We start from the raw sequence: 12,871 nt of genomic DNA on the forward strand, positions 1-12,871 counted from the left end.
TGGGGACTCTCCTGCCGGTAATCGGGAGTTTCGGGGGAGGGTGAAATTCTGGCAGGAGGGGTTGGGTACCTCCTGCTAGCGATTGTGAGTTTCGGGGGGGGGGGGGGCGGCACTCTGGCAGGAAGGGTTGGGCACTCTCCTGCCAGCGATTCAGAGTTTCGGGGGGAGTGGCAGCGTTCCGGCAGGAGGGGTTGGGCACCCTCCTGCCGGCGATCAGACAGGCGGTTGCGGTCGCTATACTTATAGTGGCAGAGAGATTCCTTGCCGCTATAAGTATAGCGGCCGCGTCTACTTACAATGTAGGCCAGCATTTTGCTGGCCTACATTGTAAGCATCTCTTCCTCTACTAGGGAGACGCATGGGGCCGCCTAGGTTCGCCTAAGGCCCTTAGGCGAGCTTAGGCGGTCTTTCGGGCCTCCCTAGGCTCCCGGAGGCGCCTTTAATATAGGCAGCCTGCCTGCCTGGGGAGCATTTTTTAAAAAAACATGCATCCCGATTGGCTGATTAGACAGCTGTAGGACGCCTACAGCTGCCTAAAATCGGGACACACTTTGCAGAATCAGGGCCTTAATGCCTAAGTTAACACTTACTAACAATTCATCTAGAACCACATTAACTGTTGATGCACATTAAAAATCATGTTAAACAACTAGCCTAGCTTAGTAAATAGGAACCATAGTGTTATCCTTAATTAAAACCATAAACAGTTCCATTGCACGTAGTAGTAGCAGTTCATACTGCTTAATATCTCAGATTTGAAAACAAAGAATCTTCTTTTACACTCAATGTGTTTCTGATGTATCTGGTGTGATGAACTGTACTTTAGGCACTATGAGAGACGAGTTGTTCCTTCTCATCGAGTTGTTCCGTCTCATCGAATTATTCCTCCTCATAGAATTCCGTTTCCTCAGAGAGTTCTGATGAGATAACTCACTCTTTTGTAGAGTTTGGATAAGGATAGATGGCTTTTCGTCCATTTCTTTTGCACTGCAGCGTGGAGTTGCAACTTTGATTGTGTTCCCAAACTTTGAATAATCAACTGAGTATACCCCTTCTTCTTCTGTAACAATAGAGACAAAACGATGACCCCATAGGATTTCTTCTGCTATGTAGGAGGTTCTTGCTTGAGTTGTGATACCGGTTGTTTCAACCACGCCTTCAAGTATCACTATAAGCTCCAGGTCTTGGTTAATGAGGTCAGAGGCAGATATTTCATACAGAGGACTTCGTTTGTCTATTACATGACAAATGATTAAGGGAGCCACAAGAAAAATGTTGTTGCTTTCAATTGGACTTTCCACTGGAATATCTATTTGATGAATAGGGATTATCTCTCCCTCAATAGTGGTACTTTTCCTTACCGCTTGAATTCGCACGGAGGCGCTGATGATCATGCTTTTCCTCAAGTCCCCTACCCGAAACATAAAGCAAAGTTTGCCATTTCGTATGGTGATCACTGCATGCCTGCTAAAAATCAAGGTCTCTGCCCTCCTGTGAGACTGGGCTGTTTTCATGAATATGCAGCCCAGCATTACTGCATTTATGATTAGACCTACAATATTCTGCACAATCAAAACGATGATTGCTAAAGGACACTGTTCAGTCATCATTCTTCCCCCAAAACCTATGGTTACTTGAACTTCAATAGAAAACAGAAAGGCTGAGATGAAAGACCTGTAGAAAGGGGGGGGAAACAATGTTATTTATACATATTAAGTGAAAATAAGTAAATAATTCAAATCTAGGGAAAAATTTTCAACTGTCCACATTGGGACCAAGTTTTTAACAAAGACACAATGGGCCAGATTCTGTATAGGACGTCTAGTCTCAGCAGCTGCCTAAGCGGCTTTTGAAAATTGCACAGACAGACACCTAACCCCATCTAATCCCACCTAACGCCGCCTAAAAAACCAGATTCTCTAACCGGCGTCTATGTCACAGGCGCCGGTTAGAGAATCGCATTGCCGCTGAACTGATCGCAGCAAAGGAATCTCCCTGCCGCGATCAGCTTAGTGGCAACCGCAGCGGTAGGGAACTCCTGAAATCCCCTCAAAATTGGGCAGCAGGAGGGATGCCCAATCCCTCCTGTCCCCCCAAAGCATCCCCCCTCAGAAGCATCCACCGAAAGGAGGAGTGCCCAATTCCTCCTGCCGGAAACACCCAAGCAACCCGCGGAAATGGGCACTTCAGGGGGAGGGCAGGATGGAGTGGTTATTCCTTCTGCCGTCTAACTTTGTGAGAGGGGGAGTTCCCTGTCGTGGCCACTCAGCTGTGAGATTTCTTTGCCACGATCAGCATAGAGGCCACGTCTATTTGAAATGTAGACCATTTTTTTATTGACCTATATTTCAGGCACCTATTGCGGCCCTAGGGAGATGCGTAGGACCGCCTAAGCTTGCCCAAGGCTACTTCCAGGCAAAACCACTACGCATCTCCATGAACTGCGACAGACGCCTAGGGTGTAAGCAGCCTGCTTTAGGGTGTGTGTTTTTTAAAACGTGTGTCCTGATTGGCTGGTTAGACAGCAGTAGGACGCCTACTGCTGCCTACAACCAGGACGCCGTTTATAGAATATGCCCCCATGTGCATAGAGCTGAAAATGTCATCTATGCAAGTTATTTCTCTCTTCTGATTTAAACACATCTCCAAGAATGACTCCTTTCAATTTGCTTTAATGCAATGTGTTGTAGAGCTATGCAGGGCCAGATTAACGACATCAGAGAGAAGGCTTCCAACCCGCAGCTTTGAGCGAGTTGAAGAGTGTGGGAGACAGAGGTGATCCTTGGGGTACTCCACAGGGGTTGGACCATGGTTCTGATTTTTCTGTGTTTGTTTTAACCCTGTAAGTTCTGGATTGTAGGAAGCTTTTAAACCATGATAGTACCTTGCCTGAGATTCCTATGGAGTCTAGTGTTTGAAGAAAGCTGAATGTGAAAGATCCATTCCCACCTTTTGTCTGTCTGGCACTGAAGAAGAAAGGAGGTGAGAAAAGAAATAGCAGATGGAAAGGAGACCTGGAAAGAGTTAAAGAGCACAGACAGAGGAAAGCAGAACAAGATGATTAATATCACCAGACAGCAAAGGTAGGAAAATTTATTTTATTTTCAGTTTAGTGATTGAATTATGTCAGTGTTGAGAATTTATGGCTGTTGGCTTTGTTTCTAATTTTCTGATGTTGCATGACATGCAGAGTCTGGTATCTGCTTTCATTTTTTGTCTGTTTCAGTTCGCTCTAACACTGCGCGCGCTAGCTTCCCTTCCCCTCATGATGTAACTTCCTGTTTCGGAGGAGAAGGGAAGCTGGCACATGCAGTGTTACAGCCCTGTTGCCTGGGTTCAGTTCACTTACGGATGGTGGGCAAGAAGGCAGTGAGGGAAGCTGATCTCACCTCACCAGGCAGCTGTGGGGGGAGGGGAATACTGCTTCACCCAATTGGGGAGAGAGAGGGAAGGAGGGAGAAGGAAGACCAGGGAAGAGAGAGGAGAAGAAAGAGAGATGCCAAGACCATGGGAGGGAGGGGAAGAAAAGGAGATACCAGACCATCAGGGCCGGATTAATAAATAGGCCCAGTAGGCATGTGCCAAGGGCCCGAAGTTGTCAGGGGGGCCCGATGAAACAGAGGACTCGGGTGTTTTTTTCCCTTGGCAACGTGGGCCCCCCAGGAAAGATCAGCAGCGCTGGGCCTCCTCCCCCTCTTGGAGATCGACAACCCCGCACTCCTCCTGGCATGGACATGAACTAACCTGAATAAGTGACATCAGAGGGAATGGACCAACAGACGCAAGGAGTTGCTGTAAGGTTGCTGCGTCTGCCGGCCCAACCCCTTCAACATCACTTCTTCCCTTAGCAGAGCCGGCAGACGCAGTCATCGTGGGACCTTGCAGCTACTCCTTGCGTCTGTCGGTCCACTCCCTCCAACGTCGCATTCCAGTTTGTTGCTATTGATGCTGGGAGGAGGGTGGTGTTGTCGATCTCCCGGGGGGGAGGGCTAGCGCTGACGATCTTTTCCAGGAGGGGGGTCTAGTGCTTCTGATCTTTCCCGGGGGGGGGGGGGGGGGGGGCAGCGCTGCCGATCTTTCCCGGGAAGGGGCCATAACTCTTCTGACCGCCAATTTTTTTTTTTGGGGGGGGGCAAGGCTCCTGTGGCCACCCCTGTTCTGACGCCTATGAATAAAGCTGTTAAGTTGGTAGCCAGGGGGACTGGGGTCTCCAAGTCCCTTCAATTTGTTATTCAAGTTGGAGGTCTGCAGCCAAGGTAACAGGCTTTTATTAACCACTCCCTAAACCTTAAGAAATGTTTGTTTTGTGTCATTTCAGGAGTGTACATTTTTTTCCTTCTTGTTTGATTATTTTTTGGTCATAGGAGCAAAGGTTTGTACAGAGGACACACACTTTTAGTAAGAGAGCGCATTCTTTTCCAAACAGGGTGCATTATCGTGAAAGTGTGTAATCTTTCTGAAATAGAATCATAGAAACATAGAGTATGACGGCAGAAAAGGGTCTGCCCACTCAAAAGAACCCTCCCCTTAAAAGAACACTCCCCCTAAGCAATTCCCCAAAGTGAGCCCATATGTTTATCCCATCATTTCTTGAAGTCGAGCACGTTGCTGGCTTCAAGTACCTGACGTGGAAGGCCATTCCAACAATCGACCACCCTTTCGGTGAAGAAGTATTTCCTGATGTCACCCTCTTTGCTAAGCGAACACACTATTATCAGCAAACTACAAATTGTGTATTTTTTTCTGCTCATTTTCATTTAACAACCAGCAACGACAAGTGAAAAGACATTCCAAAGCGTAAAAGATAATAAATGAACTATAAAATTGCTTTCCTTCTTTTAAAGTTTTCTTACTTTGCTTTTCCAAAATATACATTGTTTAAATTTCTAAATAACATTTATTAAAATTTATGTTTTCAATATGGAAATTCTAACTGAAATCTGAATCCAGGGGTATAATTTACCGCCCCCCCCCCTTTTTACAAAGGTGCGTTAGCCGATTTAGCACACGCTAAATATTAGCGTGCACTAAACGCTAGCACATGCTAGCGCGTTCAATATATCCTATGGATGCATTCTCGCGCATTAGCGTTTAGGGTGCGCTAAAACTCCTACCGCACCTTAGTAAAAGGACCCCTTAATCTCCACAGAAGTTCCTTGAATCCTACCTGACACTAGTGACACAAGGATTCACACTGATAACATCCAAGTCGCCATTGCCAAAGGCCACCAACCACCATATCATGGCAAAGAGAAGCCAGCTGCAGAGGAAGGACATGGTGAAGATCACCAACGTGTGACGCCATTTCAGATCCACTAGGGTGGTGAAGACGTCTTGTAGGAAGCGGCCCTGCTCGCGAATGTTCTTGTGGGCCACATTGCAAGCACCACTCTTGGCAATGAAACGAGCTTTGCGCGGCTTGTCACAAACACGCGGTTTGCGTACATTCTCTGCGGCTATCCGTGCCAGTACAAACTCCTCAGGGATAATGCTCTTCCGGGCCAGCATTTTCCAGCTGCCAGCATAGTCCAAATACACGTGTGAAACTGTAGATCGTATTCAATAAAGTTTGCTCTGCTCTTTTGTCTTTCTTTTTTTTCTCTTTCTGACTTTCCTTTTTAAATCCAGTGTCCTGAAATAAACAAGAAATTAAAAATGGAAAGAAACTCTAAATACGTTAAATTCATACATAATTTATTAAGATCAGGAGCACTAGTACAAAATGAAAGAGTACAAGTGTACGTGTACACAGGTACATTTTAAGTTGTGATTATGCAGGTTTCATGCACCTATTTGTTTAAAGATATAAAGGAGATCATTTTAGAAACATCCACATGTGGAAATAGTGGCATTTATACAATGTAGATTTGATAAAGTCACTTTTTCTACCTGTTTACTGAGCTGATATTATTGTGAATGTTTTGTGTGTGTGTGAGGCCAGCACTGGGCAGACTTGCACGATCTGTGTCTGTATATGGCTGTTTGGTGGAGGATGGGCTGGGGAGGGCTTCAATGGCGGGGAGGGTATAGATGGACTGGAGGAAGCTTTGACAGAGACTTCAGTAGTTGGAACCTAAGAACAGTACCAGGCAGAGCTTTGAATTCTTGACCAGAAATAGCTAAGAAGAAAAAGAGGATGAAAAAAACCAACAAATTTTTTGATTGAATCAAGTTGGGCAGTCTAGATGGACCATTCGGGTCATCATCTGCCGTCATCTACTACGTTACTATGATATAGAGAATGATACGGGGAAAAAATCTGTCCCCGTCACTGGACCACCTTCTTTGTGTCTTCACCGTCACCTTCACCGCCTCGTCCCTGTCGCATCCACCCTTCCCCCTTGCCACCTCACCGCCCTTCAGCGGCCCGAGAATCTCCCTCCCCCTTAGCTTTTGTAAAGAAACTTAGTGAAGCCTGTGGAGACTGCCTGCCTGCCTGTACCTGCAGTCGCGTGTGTGTAGACGGAAGCTTCTCCTCTGACGCAACCATATCGGTTTGAAGCATTTTTGCTGCAGCACTACTGCCACAAACAAAGTTGGAGGAGCACAAGGGGAGACAGCTCAAGCAAGGAGAGGCAGGCTGAGAAATAGCAAGAGGGAAAAAAGGAAAGAGGCAGGATGTGAATAGCAGACATGCCAAGTCACAGCTTAAGAGGCCCGGTCTAACCTTTGGCTCCCTCCTCTCCAGCAATTTGGCTCTCTTTGTTCCCTTTCTGGGTTTCCGTTCCCATAAACTGTGCTCGTTTGAAGTGCGGGCTGCAGGGCGCTATATTTGCTATGAGGGCCATCCCGCCAAATGATCGCATATGTGTGCGTTACATAAAGGCATGCACAATGACGCTAAGCGCGGCACAGGCATACACAACATAAGCACTCCTCGACATTGTGCTTGCTTACACGTGACACACGCGTTTACCGAGGCACCGCTCGTTTTGCGAGTCAAAATGTGCTGGAGTGTTTTGCTTGTCTTGCAAAACACTCGCAAACTGCGTTACTCGCAAACCGAGGTTTGACGGTATATAAAGCAACTAGTGTGCATTTTATTCTTTTCCTTTCCTGCTGAGGGTGTGACATATACAGATTCCCCTCCGGATTCGCGGTTTCCCTACTCGCGAATTTGATTATTCACAATTTTTTTTCTTCTTCTTTTTGCAGGCTGCCCGAGCCTCCCCGGACTTTACCTGGTGGTCTAGCAGTGAAGCGGGGCAGGAGCGATCTTTCTACGCTCCTGCCCCGTGCAGAGCCGACATCAAAATGGCTGCCATGCGTTGAAGGAAGATCGCTCCTGCCCCGTGTCACTGCTAGATCACCAGGTAAGGTCCGGGGTCGCAGGAGGGAGGCAGGGTGGGTCAGAGCCGGCCCTCAAAATTATTCACGATTTTTCCCTATTCGCAGGCCGGCTCTGCCCCTAACCCCTGCGAATATTGATGGTCTACTGTATTTATAACAATATAGAAAAACAGCCTCAAAGGCTCAACAAGCTTACAGAGCAGGACAACTGCCCAAATGAACTATGCTTTTCTGGAGCACAGAAAACTATCACCAGCCAGTTCATTTGGGCAGTTGTCCTACTCTCTATGCTTGTTGAGCCTTTGAGGCTGTTTTTCTATATTGTTATAAAAATGTCACACCCTCAGCAGGAAATAAAAAGAATAAAATACACCTAGTTGCTTTATATAATTGTGAAATTGGTGCCTAAACGTGTAGGTGCTAGAACTTTTATATACGTAAAACCTAATGCTACTCTTTTGTTGTCCTGACTCTAGGTCTCCTTACATAAAAGGCTTCACATTTAGCAGAAGCTTTTTGTAAAATACTGGAAGAATTGTGAACATTCCAACCTGGAAATCCCAATTCCTGCTTCAACATCCTATGCAAAATGGGACTTATATGAAGGGCTGCTGAAAAGTTCTCAGCTCAACCAAGAAGAGAATGATGTGGAGCCATGAAACTCACAAGTTATTCCACACTTTTCTTGACACTTTTCGCTTCAATGATATGAAATGGAATGAAAAGTGTTAAGAAAAGTGTAGAATAACTTGTGAGTTTCATGGCTCCACATCATTTTTTTCTTGGTTGGGCTGAGAACATTTCAGCAGCTCCTCATAGGTAACTTTGTGTCTTAAAAAAAAATCACAAAATAGGCACCTGCTTGGACTTCCAACCTAGAGAACCTGCTATAAATTTAATCTCCACCAATAGATATTTCAAAACAGAGGCTTTTTGAATCTTAGTGCAATCCCTAATCCTATATCGACTACTAGACTACTGTAATGTAACACTAGTTCTTTGCTCTAAAATGTTGCTATCATGTCTGCAACTAGTCCAAAATGCAGCAGTAAGACTCATGTATGGACTATGGAAATCGGAACACCTACAGCCTTATTATATGAAACTACACTGTCTGCCAAGAACTGCAAGGATGAGGTTTAAATCAGGCATCATGGCCTTTAAGATCCTCACAAGCAATGCCCCAACTACCTAACAGAGTTGGCCATCCTACTCCAGGACACCTCCAAAAGATAAGCCACCAGAAATCTTTTCCACTTAAAAATCCCAGCATGCAACACTATAAAGTCTACCAGGCAAATTACCTTATTCATCCACTATCAATTAGTGTGTGACACAGTGATTGGAACTATGGCCTCAGCACCCTGAGGTTGTGGGTTCAAATCTCACGCTGTTTCTTGTGATCTTGGGAAAGTCACTTAATCCCCCACTGCCCCAGGTTCATTAGATAGAGTGTGAACCCGCCTGGACAGATAAGGAAAAATACTTGAGTACATGAATGTAAACCACTTAAGCTATAAATGATATAGAAGTACTAAAAATAAACAAAATACTGGAACCAACTACCATTTACACTACAATCTTGTGACCACTTTCTCAGATTCGGAACATTTTTAAAAGCATTTCTATACCAAGACAGTACAACCCTGAAGTAACTGAAATGTTATTTGTAAAAACCCATTTCTAAACTGTCTAAAGCAACTTTTGGGGTATAATGATGAGCCAATGATGACCTACTTGAACTTGTTACTACATATTTGTGACGATGACCTAATTGTGACCCTAACTGTACTGTTTTACCTGTAGTGGCAACTCTATTGAACTGTCCATTGTAACTTCCTGGGTAACTGACCCAACCACTTGTAATGTAATCCGACCTTGAACTGAATAGGTAAAGGCGGAATCGAAACCCTGGTTGATGTTCACTGCTATTCCCTTATCACAGGGGTAGGCAATTCCGGTCCTCGAGAGCCGGAGCCAGGTCAGGTTTTCAGGATATCATGCATGAGATAAACATGCATGAGATAGATTTGCATCTCAAGGAAGCAAATCCATCTCATACATATTCATGGTGGATATCCTGAAAACCTGACCTGGCTCTGGCTCTGGCTCTCGAGGACCGGAATTGCCTACCCAACTCAAAAACCTTTCTAAAGTCAGTAATGAAAATCTGAACTTTGATTCTCTTCTCTTTATTTTGCATACCAAAACCTTGTCTAAAGGCTACTAAGGCAACCCATGACTTATATCCATGCATAAATACTTGAAATCTATTTTAGGTTCATGTTTATTACATTGTGATTCGGTTTACTTCTCTGGCTATTTGAAAATTAGAGCAAGTTCTCATGGATTTAAAATTCAGTTAAGCATTAGGTATTTAGAAATTTTACTTTTTGGAAGTTTATATTTTGGTAAAAAAATAAATAAGTAAATAAAACAAAAAAAATGTTTTTAAAACCACCGTGTAAATTGTGCATATATTGTAGTTCATTTCTCAGAAAAGCAAATTGTTTCAGCAAATAACTTCATGAATTCTTTAAAGTGGTGTTTAACAAAACTACAATCCTCTTAAAATAGACCTTCAAAAAATGTGCTAACTTGATATAAAACACAGAGCTCCTTTTACTAAGCTGCGTTAGGGCTTTAATGCGCAGAATAGCGCGCGCTAGACCGTAATGCCAGCATTGAGCTGGCGTTAGTTCTAGCCGCGTAGCGTGGATTTAACATGCGCTAAAAACGCTAACGCAGCTTAGTAAAAGGAGCCCACAGTAAAACAAAATTCAAGAGCAGGCTGGATGGGTAAAATTGCTATTGTTAATACCCACGTGTTTCATACAAAACTGTTGAAAGCTTAACATACAGTATAGTCATAATTGAAGACATTTTACACAGTTAGAGCCATAGTAGGTTACTAAATCACCTGTTTTATGGAAAATCATTTCTATTCAATGCAGAATCAAATCCTAATATTTTTCTGCAGCCTTGTATACCTGTGGTCTCAAACGTGCGGCCCGGGGGTCACATGCAGCCTGCCAGATACTATTTTGAGGCCTCAATATGTTTATCATATTCACAAAAGTAAAATAAAACAGTTTCTTGATCATATGTCTCTTTAGCTATAAATGACAATATTATTATTAAGACTTAGCCAAAAGGAAAGATTTATAAACTACAAAGAGTTTTACCTCATGCTAAATTGTCATTTCTGTAATAAGACATAAACTATTTTTTCTGAGGCCCTCCAAGTACCTAAAGATCCAAAATGTGACCCTGCAAAGGGTTTGAGTTTGAGACTGCTGTTGTATATGGTATCAACAAAACAACTATTTCCCATCCCTACAGGTTTTTAAAAGATATTAAATTTTTTTTAAAGAGCACTCCAGCTGAACAAAAAAATGCTGATTTTACAACAAACAATTACATGATTGTCCATGGGAAAAGGAAAAACTTACACGAAGAAGTCCATATATGAGTTACTGATCCTGCTAGGTCTTTTCTGATCAGTTACAAGTCAGAAGACAGAAAAAGATTTCATGCTCATGTGCTGGGAGGAAAAAAGAGATAAACTTGAAACCACAAAAATGAACATGGTCCAGAATAAAAAAAAAATAAGGAGCAAAGCATTTTCAAGTAGATGTTCAGACTATGTAGAACTGGCTCAAAGGAAGTGGACTGACAAAATTTTCATGTTAATCAGCTACTGCAGCTGCTGCCTGAGTCACAGGGGAAGAAGACTGGTCAGTTTCAGACTACAGGGAACTGCTTTACTTTAAGGCACATAGCCAGATTGGGGGAGGAAACGTTCCTCTGACATTTTCTGTTGATTCCAAAATCCTGACGTAAAGGGGGAGGATTTTTTTTTCCCAATCTACGAGTAGTTTTCTGTCTATAGAAGGTGATGATAGCTGTCTCAGAGAGCGTAAAAGACAAAATGTTCCCACAGACTACAAAATCACAAAGCAACTCATTTGGTAGATGCAAAATGTTGACTATAGCAAATATTAGCCTACCACTTATAAAGTAACCTGAAAATGCTCCATTCATGACATATTGTTTTTCTGAAGCCCTCCCATTTCTTAGGCCATGCACCTCCAAACAATCCTCCAAAGTGTTGGGGTTTTTTTTTTTTTTTGCAGCCTGAAGGCAAAGGCAGAGATCACAGTGTGGGTGTCCTGAAGAGTTCTACACAGACAGTGGCATGTGGTCAGGACTAGAGAATAACACAGGTCATGGGGACAAATTTGTTCCCATCCTCGTGAGTTCTGTCCCTGTTTGAGGCTTATGCAGATGAGGACAGAGCTTGCAGGGATAGGACAGGAACAGAACTCATAGGGACGGGCCCAAATTTGTCCCTGTGTCATTCTCTAGTCAGGGCCTTCAAGGGATTCATTAAATCCTCAGGCCTGTGACACTATAAAGCGAAGTTACTCACCTGTAGCAATTGTTCTCCCAAAACAGCAAAACACATGTCCTAACATGTGGGTGATGTCATCCACAGAGCCTGGTACAGCTGCTGCTCAGCATTCTTTAATTTTCTAGAAGTCTTTGGCAGGCCTGACTGCACATGTGCATATGCCTTCCTGCCCACCTGACTCATGCAGGGCCTGCAGTTGGATACAAAAGCAAAAAGAATTCATCTTCTAGGGGAGGTGAGAAGGAATATGAGAATATATGCCCTGCTGTCCTTAAAGACCACTGGGGAAATCAGAGGCCATGCCTCTCAATATTCATCCTCACAGAGGGCACCTGGGAGATCTACCTCTTATATGGGCAGCAGCCATGTTGAAAAGCCTGGGAGTTTGGTATGGCACTTCGTTAGAAAGTACAATAGAACTAAACAGAAGTGCTTTGTTTTCAATTGTTAATGGATCAGTTACTAAGGGCTAGATTCACTAAGCAAATCAATTGGTTTGTGAGCCCTTTGCGACCCGATTTCCCTCCAACCCGATTCACTAACCTGTGTCTTGATCATCCTCCGATCCGCACATGTAAATGAGGGGGAACGGCATTCAAAAGCAGACAGGAAGCGATTCACTAAAATAAAAAAAGCAATACCGACTGGGCTGGCCAATCCAAAATAAGCGACTGCTGAGGACCAGTCGTTGAGGTCCTTTCCAACTGCTCTGCCTTCTGCCGCCCTGCTCTCTGCCCCGATCTGCTCTCTGCCCCGTCTCAGCCCCAGTTTCCTGCCTGCCCCAATCTCCTGCTTTCTCCTGCCTGCCCCCGAATCTCTTCTGCTGCCCCGAGTCTCCTGCCTTTTCCCGCACTGCGAGCATGTGGTTTTAACTCAAGGGTTAAAACCACGGGCTCGCTGGGCTAGTAAAAGTTGTTTATTTTTTTAAAGTCTAGGCTTTAGACACACATGCGTCGGGATCACACACTAGTGATCCGTGTGGTCGGAGGGGGGCGTTCCTCCGATCACCCTCATTCAATTTTTTTGTAGTGTGGATTTGTTGGGCCTGCACGGATCGGTCACGGATCGGGCATGCAAAGCAGGTAAGTGAATCTAGCCCTAAGTGGTCTCCCTTATATCTGTTGTGGTGGGGCAGAATAGAAGCAATTAAAATGGTGTTGCCTCCTA

At 44.2% G+C, this 12,871-nt stretch overlaps 1 protein-coding gene across 1 annotated transcript; it reads right to left on the reverse strand.

The window, feature by feature from the left end:
* Positions 1 to 452: 452 nt before the first annotated feature.
* Positions 453 to 11,004, reverse strand: KCNJ8 (potassium inwardly rectifying channel subfamily J member 8). Its single transcript, XM_033952791.1, has 3 exons — positions 10,743 to 11,004; positions 5,168 to 5,632; positions 453 to 1,674 (listed from the first exon to the last, which is right to left on the reverse strand). Exons 2-3 carry the CDS (start codon positions 5,506 to 5,508, stop codon positions 783 to 785), a joined length of 1,233 nt encoding a protein of 410 aa, XP_033808682.1. The 5' UTR covers positions 5,509 to 5,632; positions 10,743 to 11,004; the 3' UTR covers positions 453 to 782.
* Positions 11,005 to 12,871: the final 1,867 nt, after the last annotated feature.

This window comes from Geotrypetes seraphini, chromosome 7, assembly GCF_902459505.1.
Source record: "Geotrypetes seraphini chromosome 7, aGeoSer1.1, whole genome shotgun sequence".
Lineage (NCBI taxonomy): Eukaryota > Metazoa > Chordata > Amphibia > Gymnophiona > Dermophiidae > Geotrypetes > Geotrypetes seraphini.